The sequence below is a fragment of the Epinephelus moara genome, chromosome 2 (genome assembly GCF_006386435.1).
Source record: "Epinephelus moara isolate mb chromosome 2, YSFRI_EMoa_1.0, whole genome shotgun sequence".
Lineage (NCBI taxonomy): Eukaryota > Metazoa > Chordata > Actinopteri > Perciformes > Serranidae > Epinephelus > Epinephelus moara.
Window position 1 is genome coordinate 40753411 of NC_065507.1, and position 17845 is coordinate 40771255.

The following is a 17845-nucleotide window of genomic DNA, read 5'->3' on the forward strand; positions in this document are numbered from 1 at the left end:
TTTCCTTATTCAAAAGCGTGAAGCAGCGCTGATTGCATCAGATCAGTGACACCGAGAACAAATTGCTTTTCTGCCGTGGCAGGGATGATGAAGGGGGTGGGAACAGGCTCTGTGTGTGTGTGTGTGTGTGTGTGTGTGTATGTGTGTGTGTGTGTGTGTGTGTGTGTGTGTGTGCGTGTGTGTGTGTGAGGTGGGAGGTGGTGGTGGGGGGGATGATAGGGAGAGTGTTGCTTATCACAGGAGAGGCACAATGATGACTGTAATCTGAAGATGATGCAAAACTTAGTGTGCAAAAATCATCTCCTCAGGCCGTGGAAAAGAGGATTTAAAGTTTCCTGTTTAATCTAAATAGAATGAATCTTTTAAACAGGCTTCACAGGCCTACAGCTCACACCCAGGTATGATATTTTAAGTGCACAAAGTGACATGTTGATAAAAGTCTTTGTCAAAGTGATTCTAAGATTGGAATTTTTGAATATATCCTATATTAAAAGAATGACTTTGTAAAACAATTTCAGCACTTTGGTTTAATGGATTTCAATAGAGGTGGGTAGATTTCCGGTTTTAGTCCGGTCTGGTGTATGAGCTTAAACCAGTTTTTATGCAAACTGGCTGAACTGGCATTTGTCACTTTGACACATTCTGGCAAATTAAACCAACAACCTGTGCTGATGACATCACTGCGCTAAATCCAACATATTGCATTAGGAACAAGCAATATGACAATGTGATCAACATATTATTATGTTTATAAAGAGACTACATTGAGCCACTAGTGTCTGACAGGCCGTGAGCCGAGATCGGCAACATGAAGGCGATCACATTTCAGGAGATGGGAGAGGCAGAGCGGCACACGGTATTTGTTTACAACAAAGTTCATGTGTTTTTTGGGTGAGACAAAAAACTGCACCAATATGGCAATATTTTGGATTTGAAGCTGATGACAAAGGTGTCCTTAATGTCCTTGTGAGCTGAACTTTTGTCAGATGGCATGTTTCTATCTGTCACTTGCTTCAAAAGCGCCGCAATAAACAAGGAACAGCTGATTCATTGAGTTAAAATGAGGAATTATATATCCCATACCTTTGTATTTTTACAACAGAAATCTAAATAAGGTGGAGGCTGGCTGTAGGGAGATTGCGAGGGAGCTGAGAGTTGCTGGTGGGCTAAATGACCCTACAAGATGGGCTACTTGCTGTTGGCTTTATTGTATGTCATTTCCAGTAAATATCACAATATAAAACGTGTGTTTCCTGTTTGAAAAAGTGATGTTACAAATGTAGAAAGACAGCAAGTAGACTAATTTCATACCTTCATACCTTTCTGAAATATTACCAGGGTATATAGTACATAACGGTATGACTGTGCAGCGCTAAGCCCCACCCACCCCACCCCAACTGGCAAGTCCACTACTTTGCACAAGCTCTTTAAGCTTTTTCAAATTAAAAAACACAAAAGAAACTCACATAATGTTAGGGAAAGTAATATTCTCACATCTATTTTCCTTACTCAACACAGAGAAAGACAACTAACTGTTCAACTATTGAATTCTTTTTTCTCTTAGTCACTGAATTGAGACTGGCTTGACTGCCTGGTTAACTCACACTCCATTTAAACTCAACAGACACAAAATATAAGTCACTCAAACTGTCATGGTACTCCTGTTACTCATCCAGTTAGTTAGTCCACTGTTTCAACACTCAAAAACTCTCAAAATAACCCTTTATCCGCTGAGTTAGATGTCTAAAACATCCTGTTTTTGCCCATGGTTTCTCTCTGTCGTTGCTGGTCGGCTGTTTGCAGTACTGTGTGCCAGATGGGCAGCAGGAAAAAACAGAGGTTCCGTGAGACACGTGCTGCTCCTACAGCCAGTGTGGTCCAGGCATTATTCCTCCAACACTCGGTGTCACGGTGTCTTTAAGCTCCACTGCCTGTTCCATCAGTGGAGACTGACCTCTGGGTGCACCAGGCACGGAGCCAAGATTTCAGTTTTGGATGGGCCAGCCCAATTGTGGGTGGGCCTTAAATTACAAACGTTAGTAGATCACCGTTTAACTTAATAATAATGACTGACTGATATCCTGCTATATTACCTGTGCTTGCTTTACACAGATTTTAATTGCTTGATGCTCCTTAAATATTTGATTGCATTTTAAAACGTTTCAGTGCATAGGACGGACCTACCCACGATCGCTCTCCTTGATTCTGACCAAAGAAGAGCACTAGGCAGCACTGGAGCTTATAGCACCCCCAAGAAATGGTCAAACAAAATTTCATTTTTTCACTGTCACTGAATAAAATTGTTTTTGTTCAATTGTGTGACATTATCTGGTGGTCATATTATTAATAGGCTTTCTATGAATAGGCCAAAGCATTAATTAGCGAACGTACCATAAATAATGTATTATCGGGTGCCCGATAATACATTATTTATGGTAAGTCCTGCACGAGCGCAGCACCTCTTGCCTCCGGCACTTGAAGACATACCTGAGGAACAGCAGTGGCGATATGCACAACAGTAACCTGGCATTCTTGACCCTAAACACCAGGAGGACCAACGATCTGGACGCCGATAAAATCATTGATGCTTTTGCCAGCAATCACAATAACAGACGCACTTTTTCTGTAAAGACGTCTAATGGTAAGTAACAATATATTAGCCTGCCATAGGCGCAGTACAGGGATTACTTTTTATTATACCCTGGCATAGTCGATAGTGTTGTGTTAGTGTTAGTGTGGGCCGCTTCAGCACCAAGCACAGGACACTGTCCTTGGTGCTGAAACGGCTTCCGGCTGTCTGTTAAGGACTTGGAGTTGTGGATACCAGCTCTCATTCATCTCCTGGTTGCAGTAATGACTCCGAGACCGTTCTTTCACATTTAAGGTACCTAAACAAAGACTGTTGCAACATAGCATTTCTACTAGAAATGAATTTAAACATATTGCAGTTGATTCACACTTCCAGATCACTTGGAGCTAGCCTAGCCTACCAGTAAACTACATCCGATCCCGAACCTCATGTGTCTGCTGAACTTGCACAGAAGCATCAAATAGACATAACCAGCTTTTTAAAATGATTTTTAAAACTAAACTTTTAGACTATTTTAGCACAAATTATGTGTTCATTAGCGGATTTTGAATCATTCATGACAAAATTAAAATATTTTAAAAAGTTTTTATTTTTTTGAAGAAAAGTTTAGGGTGGGCCTGTCGAAAAGTGGGTGGGCCTAGGACCGTCAGGCCCACCCATAACGTCGTGCCTGGGGTGCACATGTTGTGCACTACATACAATGAATTTAATAGAGAGTGGATCACCTGTATTTGTGACAGTAATATTTGTTACATCTGTAGTCCGATGTTGGTCAGTTCATGCCATTGTGGACAGAGTGCTGGACAATGCTCGTGCCAGTTGCAATTAATCTCCTAAATAAGCTGCACTTTACTTAACTGATATAGACACAATGCACTTTCCACTTCAATGCAATTTTACTTTTTTAACTTGATGTAATGTCTGTATGTCTCAAAATCTTAGTCTTAATATTTTTAGTCTTGTGTTTGATGTACCGTCAGATATTATTTTATGTACTGTCCTTTGTGTTGTTTAAATTGTTGTCTTTGGCCTGCAAGCCCATTTGACCTCTGGTGTTTTAATAAAGTTGAAGTTGAAGTTGAAGAGATCTGCATTGTAACGTCACGTTATTATTTGTTTTGTTGAGCATTTATAGGTAAATCTAAGAGTGCTCATGGACAGATCTTGCAACAAGGTGTTCTGGAGAGAGAACAGAGAAAGACCATGAAAATTAATCCATAAAAGTCTACAAATAGTAGTCCAGCCATCTTAAGGAAACATCAGGGCCACTGGTTGATTGATCAGCACAGGCTTTATAAAGAGCTGGTATGTGGGTCATTTTACAAAGATCTTAGGGGGAGTGTTTCTGCATCAGTGTTGCACACATTTAGGTTTTCCACGTTATAAGGAGAAAAGGTAACAAAAATAAAACTAGAAAAGTGCACACAATAGAGTGCAGATTTCCACCAGGCAGCAACTTGCCCCCTCCAGCTGATCACAACCACTTTAGACCGTCCTTTTAATTTTAGCAGACACAGTTCAGCATGTTTCAGAGGCATCCCAGAACTAATAATAAAAAAAGTTCTCCTGCTAACAGGCATTGTATATGAAATAAAGATAGGCTACAGTATATGAGGATAAGTATATTTTTAATAATAAAACACAGCCACAAGTCTTTGATTTGTGTTGTTCATGTTGTTCATAACTGGACTTTCAACAGTAGGCCTACTGTCTTTGTCTGTTGGCTACAGTGCAGCAAAGAAGGAAATGACAATAATAAAAACATTGAAAGAGATCAAAAAAGAATCCATTTGACTTCATAGCCTGCTTACTTACTTATGAGCACAAATATAAAAAAACGGAGCAAAATTAACAAAATCAGACAGGCAAAATGCATTGCTTCTAAATGAGTGAAAGTGTGATATGAAGCCATGCGGTGGACAGAAGAAAACCGGGTTTAAGCAGAGAGCTACGGAAGTGGAAGTGTCCCCCACGGCTCCCTTACAGTCAAAATGGAGGCAAAAATAACAGAAAAATGGTGTATCATAACATATTGGGTATGGAATCAGTCTGGAGATGCTCTGGTTGAAAATGAGACCAAACTTTTCTATGGATATCAGTTTTTGAGCCACAACAAGGGGCCAAAATGTGGGCTTTAAACAGACAGCAAAGCTTGTTGTTTTTAGCCATGACTATTTCCAAAATTCTTATGGCCCCTACTGGCTGGTTGGGGGAAATGAGGAGTCAGCAGCCAATGACAGTGTAAAACATTCTGTAAAACAAGTTTGTCAACAATTTTGAAACACTGCAACCACAAGAGGTTCTTGTGATTCTTCAGGATACAGTCATAAATGTGCACACAAACTATTAGGCTGATGGGACAAGTAGTTAGTTCATACACACACACACGCACGCACGCACGCACGCACGCACGCATGCACACACACACACACACACACACACACACACACACACACACACACACACACACACACACACACACACACACACACACACACACGCAATTCCCTCATTTCTTTAGCATGTTAGCATGCTAAAATTTGCTACTTATACCTAAATCCATGTCCAGCTGAGGCTGAGGGAATGCCATTTGTCTTGGACAAAATCAAATTTTGACCAAATAATAGCACTTTATGAAAAGTCATGGCTACAAACACAGACCTAGATGTGATACTGTACATACAGTACAGAAGCTCCATCAAATAGTGTCCTGTTTTGGTGGCTACTTTGGACACCTGGACTGAATGAAATCTGACAAAGCCAGGGGAAATAATGACTGTATTGGTCTCCCTGACAGGCCCCAAGAGGAGCATCTAATTCATGAAGTCTGTTCAGATTGCAGGCCTGATCAATACCAGCACAGAGTGACTGACAAATTCAAAATGCAGAAGGCTACCTCTCACTCTGCCCATCATTTTAACGAGCACATGCAGGCTTCCACTGCTATATTGATGTGCAAAACTGTCCCTTACCTCCGTATCTGATATCAGCCTGTCACCATATAATTGCGATAGAAAAGAGGTTTGGTTCTCGCTCCGATTATTTTTGTTTGAAAGCAAGGTTATTATGTCATATGTTTATTTTACATTCTGAGGGGGAAAAACTAATATCACAATTCCAAATACTGTATCTGTGCTGGTAATAATGATTAAAATGATGTGTGTGAAAATACCTGCAAGTTTACATTCAACAACACAGTTACTTACAGTGTTTTTTTAAAAAGCGCCTTTGGTATACTTAGAGTCACCATCTTTACATTTCACAGTTTCTTGATAACATATTACTAGTTTGTTGTTTGTTAGTTTGCTGATAATTATTAAAAACAAAAATATTAAAGAATATGCACTAGATAAGCATGATACCAACAAAACACTTAAGATGCCGAACCTAGAATTTTGAACAGGGCTTTTTAGTGCTTCAAGAATAGGTCAAAATGATAAATGCCCTCATAATTTCAGTTTATACTGTGCTTTGGTGCATCTTACCAAACAAATTCTAAACCTAGTAGAATTACACCAAAGTAGCCTACTGGCACATTTAACCTGGGGCCTTCGGGGTCCTTAAAAGATGATGCCTCTGGGCTATTTCCCATTTTGCCTAGTTCATCTTTGCATCTAGAGAGATAAAATGTACAAAAACTGTAATTTAACCATTAAATGGATAAATAAATAATGTGATGATTTTACAATCCCTCCTGGTGGCTAGTCAAAAATTGTTGCAAGAGGTGTGTTGCACAGGGAATGCTGGGTAACATTTTAATAACTTTCCAAAATAATCACCATGAGAAAACACAATTTAGCAAAATGAGTCAGTTAACTGGTTTTAAACAATCAAGGATGTGTTTAGCCTAGGTTGGCACAAAGACTGTGAGCAGCCTGACTACTACAAAGTGAAAAAAGGCCTCGAAGGCTCCAGTTTAACTATTAAGATATTAGTTTGCAGCAATAAAATTAGTTGGAATGTAATTAATTGAAAATATATTTTTTAATCCTAAATGCAGAACTAACATAAATTTTAGACTGAATTGAGAGGGGCCTTAAAACAACTGTCTTATAGAGGGGCCCCAAGTTCAAATCTAATTTTACTCCTTCAGTTGATATTGTTCTTACATGATACATATGAATAAAAACGAGTAGTAACTAGACCTAGAAAAAAACACACTAACACCTGCTAATATTCAGCTTTTAGTGTAATGGGAAAGGTTAAAATCAGCATTCACACCGAGGTCAAATGACTCTGCAGTTGTCACGGCTGTGGCTCAGAGGTAGAGCGGGTCGTCCACCAATCTAAAGATTAGCGGTTCTCCTCCTCCAGTCTGCATGTCAAAGTATCCTTGAGTTAGATACTGAACCCCAAATGGCTCCCGATGGCTGTTCCATCGGTGTGTGAGTGTGTTAAAAACTGAGTAGCAGGTGGCACCTTGTATGGTAGCCTCGGCCACCAGTGTATGAATGTGTGTGTGAATGGGTGAATGTGACTCGTAGTGTAAAAAGCACTTTGAGTGGTCACTAGATGACTAGAAAGGTGCTATACAAATGCAGGTCCATTTACCATTTATTGGCTCTGGCTCTGATCAGCAAATGCAACACCCAGGTAACTGTGCTAATTTAAGCCTTTTTAACTGTTGAGATGCAATGACACGCCACCACAAAACAACATCCATCTCAACCCGAGCAGCAGTCAAACTAAATTAAAACCAAATTAGTCTGCACTGAGTTTGAAAGAGAGAATGAATAAGTAGGAGATATATGAAAAGAGGTAACCACTGTTAAGTTTTTACAGGCCTCTATGCTGCTTTCTACTATTTACTAAGATGTTTTCTGGCATGTTGGACATGACACACCAAAAAACACACCAAAAAAAACCAACACACACACAGAAAGGCATGCTTGTCTGCTGCAGAGCCATGTACACAGCTCTGCTCCAATGCCAATGGGTCTGTGGCCTAAAAAACCCATTCTGTTTAAAAATCCGGCTCTGCTTTCAATGACTCCAAAACTGTCCCATTTACTTATTTGATGTTGAATTGCTTCAGTGAATCTAAGACTGGAGTTAGTGTTCAGTCTTGCTAAAAACCTTGCACCTTTAGTGATACCTTCCACACTTTATAAAGCCATATGTGAAACTCAAGAACATACTGCTTCCTCTCAGAGAAACATGATCACTTAATAACTGAGAGTTTGGAAGGCTTTGGTGGTTTTGACTTTTTGACTTTTAACACAAAACAGTGTGTGTGTTTGGGTTGTTTGAGATTACATTCTTTACTTTGGCCAACAGCACCAAACAGCCCCTTCCTTTAGAATCTGGAGACTGTAATGTGTGTGTGTGTGTGTGTGTGTGTGTGTGTGTGTGTGTGTGTGTGTGTTTGGTGTACTGAGTTGTTGCTGTTGTTGGCCTAAAATAAAGCCCCTTTAGCCCAGTCAGCCTTGCAGGAGCCATTAGTTTCAGGCAGCTCTACCAGCAGAGCGCTGACAATGATGACAGGCAGTGGCAATGCAAGCAGGCCCCGGGGGTGGGACTCCAGAGGCATCACTTGCTCCGGGTCAGCCAGGGCCGACGTATTTATCTGGGCAGTAATCTGAAAGAAAAAGGACAGAATGCCTGACCCTAAAACCTCAGGGACATCATCAAAACAGCTCCTATTTCAGGTCTACCATAACTCGCAGTGTCGCTCCATGCCTGCTCTCAGACAGTAGACAGAGAGAGACCAACTGATGAATAACAGAGCAGCAATCAGCAGTGAGTGTAGTACTGAGGGTAAAGCGTTAGGTAGAAGCAAGACTGATCATTTTTGGATCTGAGCTCTGAGCTGAAACTGACCCAAAGCTGAAATGGTAACATTGTTGCCTCACTACTGACTCTGTGGGCGCAGTGATCTACTGCAGTCTGGGGACACTTCTTTACTGTTATAGCTTGTGTATTTGCAATGCTGACAGGTGTTATAGGTGCAGTTCTTTAATAATATCAATATATGTTAACCACAAATTGACATTGTCAATTAAATTCCAAACCAATTATTTATATGTTTTAGCCACGAGGCTGGATTACCAACTAGGCAAAATTAGCAACCGCTCCAGGGTTCCAGATCCCAAAGGACTACAGATGACTGTGTATTAATTGACCTGTGGTTTGGGATACATTAATTAAATGCAAATTTGTTTTCCAAATTTTGGAATATGCACTACTAAAACACGTAACTGAAATATTTAGGGCCTTGATGAAGTCCTGTATCATTACTGAGGATGTCTTTCTGAATTTTAGCTTTCAAGAATTAATAGTCACTAGTCTACTTGATATTGTGCACTTTGAAACTCTAGGCTGTTTAAATCCATTTTTACTTTTTACTGAGTCACTACATGTCTTATCTAGGCATGCCGTATCTTTTTGACGTGAATGCCTTAGCACAAGATTAATTAGCAGTGAGCAAAATTCCACACTTTGGTAACATAATAACCAGGAGGTGCTCTTTAACTGAGCACATCTACTGATTGTATTATAAAACCTACACAGATGGAAGGTCACTAACCATGTGAACAACTTAACATTGCAACCCATTACAACCATTGTGAAATATATAAACATTAGTCACTGCAGAATAGGTAACGTGATTTAGAATACATTTAAACACAGTTTCCATTTGCTTATGGCCTTAAACACAATGTCTCACAGCATGCTGGGAAACTCCACCCATTAGCCCCAACACGCCACAATATTTCTTATTTACAAAGCCAATAAAGAATCTTCAAGCTCAGTGCCATATATTGTCACATACCGAATAATTCAGGCTACAATGAGTGTAATACATCCATCCATCCATACATACATACATACATACATACATACATATATGACAATTTCACTAAAAAGGAGAAGTTAAGGAAAAAGCTGTTGAAATGTGAAATTACAATTTCCCTGTACATCCACAGGTTTTCAACACATAGCAAACAGCTGTTAAAGTTTAAATTTAGGTGAAACTTCACCATAGAAATATTTTAACTTCAGTCCTGTTTGCACTGTAACACTGGATGACTGAAAACTGAAGAAAATATCTAAGCATGGTAAGCAGGGCTGTTGCATCAAATTCTGGGATCTGTGCATGACATAGTCTTTGTGCGTAATTTAGTTATGGCACTAAATATTTAGAAATAAAAATAAAAAGAGCACATATCAGTCCACCAGCTTGTAGAAAACACAGATGAGACCTACTGCATCAACAACAAGGCCCTGACCCTCAAACTCACAACCCCCGCATAAGGTGACCTCAACCAGTTGGTCTCCACCACCATGAGTGGTGTAACCACTTGCCGCAGGTTCCGGGGACAGCTCAATGATAACCAGTGTAAGCTTGCTGTTGTACCCAGGGCCAACCCTCACATTGGGGTCCTTGGTAATCAGCACCACTTTTCCCCCACTACGTCACCCCTGATGATGATGATTATTATTATTATTTGAAAAAAATATTTTTTATATGATTTCTGAACAGAAGTGTGGAAACGTATCCTAATAGGCATCAAAGACACCACAGTTGATGGAAATGAGTGTGACGTGATTCCTGCAGTGTGTCTGCTGATTTGACTGATTTACAACCTTGAGAACAAAATGTGCATTTTTTAAGCAAAATGTTTGTCTTTAGGCAAAATACAATTTTGTTGCCATGTGTAGTGTGCTTTGCACAGGTGTATTTGAAAGTACTGGGGTCAATAAGACACCTATTTTTTCCACAGATTGTCTTATTGTGGCTGTGATCCGCCCACAAATCATGTTAACTTTACATAACTGCTGAACATTTTCCAAAGTACGTATTCCTACTTTCTGCTTATCTATTTTTTGCCATTTATTTCACTGAATAATTTTTAAAACATAAAATTCAACATACAGAAAATATACATAAATTTGGAGCTGTAGTATCCATCACAGTGAATGTCACGTCTGCTTCTGTTGACTTACTGCTGTGTAGCTGTAAATGCAGATTCATTTGAAAGGCTTGTGCTGTATTAACATGGCAGACATAAAGATCAGTGTGAGGGTTCCAGCCTGTGCAAATTGATTTTCATACCATGCAGCCATGAATGGAAACAATTGGCTGCCTGGAGAGCAGAAAAACAAAGACATTCAAAACAGGAAACAGTGTGACATGCTTTGGAGGATGTTTCATAGGTACAGTATTTGTGATCTGTAATAAATGGGATAAAACATGCATCACCAGATTCCTCTTATAAACTGTGTGTTTTGTAAAGGGGAACATAATGTTAAAGACCCTTGCTGGGAGACTGTCCACCTTCTAGAGAGGTCAGAGGTCAAGGTCAGCTCCAGACCATCACCCCTGCAGTCAGCCATGATCCAGAAAATGACAGTGTCTCTAGCCTCTGCCATTCTGCTTCCCCAAAAACACTATATTTGTTTCAGGCAAGGTATTTTTTTGAGCTCTGAAAGAGCGAGCTGTTTTGTGCATCAATGACAGTGAAGAGCTTTGAATCAGTATCATAGCAAGACATAGAAGCCAGATGAAGAGGCTGCAGGGTCCTGGCACTGCTGATTACAGGCTAATCAGGGGGCAGGGTGAAGGATGGCCATTGTTAATGTGAAGTATCACTTGCCTTGGGTGATGCTTGTCTATTAGAGCAAGAATAGCATCTCATAAAGCTGATTAATCTAAACAGTGCTGATGATGGATGAACACTGACGAGCGAGAAGACTTACTGTACATGGCCAAAACCTAAAAAGGCGATAGAGTGGATGCTTTGGTATATACTGTGTGCATATTACTACAACAGAGGGTTCTAATGTTAAAAAATGTGAAAGCTGGGGCACACAAACAGAGGCCTAAACCATTCAAATCATGCCACACCCACTAGTAGTAGAGTCTTACAAGTTGAGCAGCCAAGCACTGTTCAGATCCACAACATGTAGTTTAACATTCTCCGTAGGATCCCAGTGTTTCCAGTAATACCAACATGTCAGGCTGAGTTATATGGAAATGTGTCTAAAATGATCCACAAAGCAGAGAGAACACTCTAAAAAAGAATTCCACTGGTTCAACTAAAAAATTATAATAATAATTTTAAAAAAGGAAGGTAACAATTTGCTTGCATCTTTTTTAAGTAGTTCCAGCTCTGGCATTATGGAGTCAGTCCTCTGAGTCTTTTATAATCTGACAAACTCCATTAGTTTAATACTACCAGCATGATTATTTTGCTTTCACCTCGAAAAGCTTTAATAAGTTGAACCAACTTAATATTAATGCAAAAGTTGCAATGATATTTAATGGTCAAATTATTTTAGTTAAGATAATTTTACTTAGTAATTCCATCCTACTCAAAAATATCAAAAAATGTTTTTGATCATGACAGACTTCTTAAAATGTTTGTCAACTGACAAAAACACTTTAATGAAACAAACGTTATTTCTTTATGCTGAAAAACTTGATTTTAGGGTTATCCACTGAACCCATAATTCATTTTTTAATATTTCAGCTGGGTGTACCAGTGAAGCTGTAAAAACAGGGTCAAATCTGGGTTTTGAATATTACACTCAGTACACAAATTATATGTCTTCAATAAAGAATTGGAACAATGTGAGAGTGTCACGCATTGTGTAAAACTATGTTATTTTTGATTTATAGCACCAGTGTTGAAAGAGGTCAGTAATGCGCCTGGAAATAAGTGATGTAGTGCTGCTGGATCATTTATATTTGTTATTTAGTTTTGAGAAATTGCACATTTTCTGGACCCACTTCTATGTTTCCAGGGGGAGACTCAGGGAGACTCTTCCAGTAAACAGTCTGACCTCTGATCTTCCGCAGAAAGGCTTCAGATGGGCATCATCTGGACCAAAATGAATTAACAACCAAACATTTATTGCAGCAGACTGGCTCCATTATTATAACCATTTATTAATGACTTGGTAACATGGCACACACAGATGAAGCCAACCCAAAAGTTAAACTATAATGATATTAAAGCTGGTATGACATCAGATTTTCACTGCACAATTATCGTGGCCATGATAACAATAGTATAATGATATCTATAAAACAATTTGTAATGGAAATAATTATAACAATGCTATCAGTCAATTCATCTTTAACTTTGTTTATAGTGCATTTTGTCTCTTTTTTTTTTATAGCAAATGAATTACACTCAAAATACAGTGTGGGTAGGTGGAGAGCAGTGGCATTGTAAGGCCTGGGCGTCTGAGGCTCCAGCCCCAACTGTTTTATTAAAAGCTGCAAATCTAAATATATAGGCTTTATGTATATTCCAAAGATAAAAATGGGCTGAATAATAAAAACAGATCTGATTTATTTGTCTTTTGTCCATGCATTAAAGCCCTCAATAATAATATAATAGAGTTAATCAAAAACGCAAGTTTGGAGTCCTCTGTTTCATCAAAGCAGCACATTTTGTGTGAACACATGCATGAGAGAGAGAGAGAGAGAGAGAGAGAGAGAGAGAGAGAGAGAGAAAGTGCATCAGTAATCACTTTAATGTTAAAGGCTTTATATATTCTGCTGAGTAGTTTAATCTATAATGATGCATCATATTTTATTAGTTGATCATATTTTGTATTTTTAATTTGAGTCTTTAAAGTACCTTAAGTAGACAAATAAATGTAGTGTATAGTAAAAAAATATGCACTATTTCCCTCTGAGAGGGAAGTATAACAGCATTGAATAGAAATACTCACTTACAAGTACCTTAAATTCTCTTATTTTCAATGATAGCAATTGCAAAGTATTCTGTTTCTACTCAATAGTAAATATTAATTTTAAGATATAAAATAAGATGCCAGAGTGCATTAAAAAAAGCCTCACAATAGAGCTTGTTCATCAAAATATTCCTGAGGGAGGATCCACCCAGACCCCCCACAGAGGACAGGGCTAAGCCCTCAAGGTCCTCAAATTTTAGAACCACCTCTGGTGGAGAGACAGTCTGTAACCATAACTGTACAAAATCGTACAAAAAGAGCAGTTACACTTAATGGATAGTGAGAAGGCAACCAGATGGTATTGGGGGGAGGGAGACAAAGTGAGAAGGGAAAAAACGGAAATGATTTGAGGTGCTGGATTTTTTACAACATATTAATATATATGTATTATTAACACGGTACCCATATTTCATTTTTAAATACCAGGGTTATTGTCAATAGGCTACCTGTTTTATCACAACACCCCTAAAGCATCATTAGTTACAGCTTATAAATCCTTCACAATGGGTGTCTGATGAGAAAGTGTCACCGATTTTTCTCCACCCAGATCCTTTGGATCATGTAACATGCGTGTCTGTATTTTGTTAGAAATCACATCTTGTAATTTCTGTGAAATTTTACTAATGTAAGTGTACAAAGAAGTGGTTGAAAAAATAACCAAATTAAATATGACAATTTAATAAAGGATAAACAAAAAAAAGTTGGTACATTTTTCTTATCTTTCCATTTCTCTGCCAGAGTTTTTACCATCTTCCTGTGACCAAAAAAATGTCCTTGTAAAAAAAGTCAGGAGCTTAACTGAAGAACGCAGATCTCCATTTAGTTATTCAAAGATCCTGTGAGTTCCCACACATCAGCCTGCAGCCTGATTAAACCCTATATACTTATTGTATACAGTAGAACATACAGTACTAATTATTGTAGTGTTGTGTTTTGCAGTTAGTAAACAAGGACTTGTTCAACTTCTCATTACATTTCTAATGGTTGATTCTGTATATGAAACTCGCCTCCTAACATCAAAATCATCAAGCCTTTAAGTATTTGAATACAGACTGAATACGGTAAGCAGCTAAATCCATCTGTCACAATGAATCACCTGCTTTGTGTACACACTCACCAGCATGTCAGCAGTCAGACTACAGACCTTAACGTACAAAACCAGTCAACACAATTCCATGTGATTATGCAAACACAAACACAGGCGTAAGCATCCATCACAACCTGAATTACAAGGTTGTGGAGTCAGCTGGTGTCAGCTGTGTCTACACAAACACATCCAATTAAAAGATGCCTGACAGAGCAGGAGTTTGTCTTCAGACAACTTCTTCCCTTCCCAACTTTATTTCTTGTCATCTATCCAACACAAAGAGGAGTTTGTATGAAATTTTGGATAATCATTTCTGATGCACAGACTATGCAGTGTGAGAACTAATTTAATAACAATCTCTGGGACTTAATTTGTAGTGCAGGGAAGGAAAAAATATTGAGTGATTGTTCAAATTGCTGCAACTATCCAGGGAGACGACTTTCTAACATCACCCATGTTTTGTAGCCTTCTCTGTTTTGTCAGGGGATATGAATAATGCAGGGAAGCTGCAAAAAACACTATCAGCCATTCCACTATTGTGACAAGAGCACTAGGAGATAGGCTGCATTCATTTGGAGCACTTCTAGTTTTTTCCAAGGCTGGGAAATGACATTTTTATCAGCCTCTTTGCCTAGCCTACTTGAGTTTTCTTCCCTTGAAAATTGAAAACTGATAACGAAACCATATAGTAATCATATAAGAAGTTGTAACTGTTATTAGACAGTAGGTTTTATTACGTGAAATGTGTTCTGACTGAACTTTAATAGGCTTTGAGGATAGGTACCATATGTACGCTCTGCATATATTATCTGACTGAATTATAACAAAATAGCACATCTCTATTAGTGTTGATGTGTTGGTCACATTAAAGAGTGTGTTTTGTGAGGAAGATCAGTGAGCTGTGTGAGCACATGGAGGACAGACTGACAAAAGGAAACGGTGAAAACGGAAAGCTTCCCGGGCGTAAAGACAAAAAAAAATCCACATGAAAAACATCTCATTCAGTAATAACGAGGTCGAGGGCTGAAAAGCTCTTCTGAGCACTCCAGAATTAAAAACCACTGAATTAATATTTTCTCAAAATTCTTACCTTTTGCGTCCGCGTTCGTCACCGCCGCCACAAAAACAAGCAGGAGAGGATAATAATCTCTGATCGCGTTCATCACGTTTTTCCTCCGTTTTGCGCTTCTCAAGCTTTTAGTAGTGAACGTCCTTGGGATCAACACTTTTCCTGTGGCGGACTGAAACACTGAGAGCTCCGCCGAACACCGACTACACATACGAAGCGCTCCTCTCGGTGACTTCAGCCCGGCTTTGCTGTCTGAATTTACTCATTGACAAAGACGATGGGCTTTGAGTTTCGGTCCGCCGCCACGGCCACAGACTACTGAGTGCACTGACTCCAGTGAGTGAAGCCTGTGGACTGTAGAGCTAATGCCGCCGCCGCTGCTGCCGCTGCCCCGCTCTGAGCTTTGTGCTGGGAGCCTCCTCTTCAGGGCAGCGCCGCCGCCGCCGTGCATTCAGCACCACAAACAGCTCCTAGCGTTGGCCAATGGAACACACTAAAAGCAAATGAAGCTCAAAGTTTGAAGCTCACACGTAATTATTGGTCTATTTTAGGTACTAAACGGGGGTTTTTAACATTGATTCACTGAATATTTTCATTTGAGGTAGTAGCCTATTGTGATGCTCAGGTAAAAGTAGTAAAACCCAGGGTGCAGCACCAATTTCTGGGCCCTATGCAAAAGCAGTTTCTGTGGGCCCCCGCTGACCCTTTCTTAATTCTTGTCTCTTTCATTCACCTTTTGGATTTTATTATTGTTGTTATTATTATCATTATTATTACAAAGTCAGTTTGCTTTCTTTCCCTTTCCTTTCTTTTCTTTTTTGGAATCCTTTTCTGGGGGAAAGAAATGACAGTGTGCGTTGGGGCCCTGGGTAATCAGTCCCATTTTTCCCCCCACTACAACGCCCCTGGTAAAACCAGTTTTAATTCTCAATTATGCTGGAAAAATATATCTTAAAAGATCAGTCTTGACCTTGTAATGGGCCAGCCTCCCACTAATTGAAATTTCTCTTAAATAGCATACATAGCAGATTACAGAGGTAAGATCTGATGGAGCTGACTAAAAATAATAATAATAATAATAATAAATCAATTTTATATAGTGCCTTTCAAGAAACCCAAGGTTATATATTTATCAACTTCATAGCAGTCATAATGAGTAGCTATTTTATTTTTCAAAGTTGCCAAGAGTTCTCTTGATGCTTATCAAAATACTATTTTTTTAACCATAATTCTTGTTTAGGCTACAGAATTGACCTGTTATGGTTGAGACGAACCTGATAGCAATATTATTTAATGAATCTATAATAAAAATATAAATAAAAAAATGAAAAGCTTACCAGTACTCAAGCAGCATTAGAAACCAGGAAGTGAGACAGGAGTTCTTGTGATATAGCTAACTCCTTTATACCTGATTGAATTATGTTTTTGTAGAAATCTGACGGATTTGACAAAAATCTTGGCAACATTTTTAAAGGGCTAATATTTTCACACAACAAAATTTATCTTAATAAAACAAATATGATTATACGTAGGACACAATTTGTCCCAATTCTCAAGAATGGGAGACTACTAAATACACTAAGTTGCCAATCTGTTGGGTCAACCTAAAATCCTGCAGTCTAATACAACAGTTCTGCAATAAATCCTACCCTCATATATAATGTTAAAACACAATACATATCATGTTAATGTAATGTATATAATGCATAATGCATAATGTATATAACAGCTGCCTGAAATGTAGGTCAAACATTTAATACTTAGGATATACACATTTATACCACTGATGCCATACCAGGGACACTCTGCTGATATCACACATGAAGATCAGACAACATGGTGAGAACTTCTCAGCCTATGTAATATAGAATATAACCCTGATGATGTCACAGTGGTGTCATCAGGGTTATCTCAACTTCAATTTGAGACTGGGTGTCCACAGTTTTAAAGAAATGGGTGTTAACCAGTGATCAAGGATCAACCCAAAGACATCTCTGAGTTGCATTATGGGAACTGTAGGATCTAACATTTCTGAAGCTTAACTTCAACAGGAATTCAGGATATCTCAGCTCCCTTTTTTCTTTTCTTTTCTCACAAATCCCCCATTACTTAATCCTCAGAACTGCCCTTTAACTTAACTAACAAAATTCAAATACCTTACAAAACTTAAAAGTGGCAACTGGATTCTGAACTTGATTAGTTAACTGGGTCTTCCAGCTCCAGTGTATTAATTTGTGCTCCTCACGGTGCCTGACTCACACGCCATTCTGTTTGTTGTGCTAACCTCAACATTTGTCTATTGTGTCTCATATAATTAGGTAGGCCAAAATATAGAAACCTATTTCATAATTGATCAGAGTTTGATCCTTTGCCTGACCCTCCCTGTGCCCAA

The 17845-nt window shown here is 38.8% G+C and overlaps 1 protein-coding gene across 1 annotated transcript in view; it reads right to left on the reverse strand.

Moving 5' to 3' along the window:
* Nucleotides 1-15845, reverse strand: part of LOC126397119 (seizure protein 6 homolog) — a 475464-nt gene extending 459619 nt beyond the window's left edge. Inside the window, exon 1 of the mRNA XM_050055639.1 lies at nt 15475-15845. Within this exon, the coding sequence (XP_049911596.1) occupies nt 15475-15664 (190 nt within the window). The 5' untranslated portion in view covers nt 15665-15845. The remainder of the gene's footprint in view (nt 1-15474) is intronic.
* Nucleotides 15846-17845: the final 2000 nt, after the last annotated feature.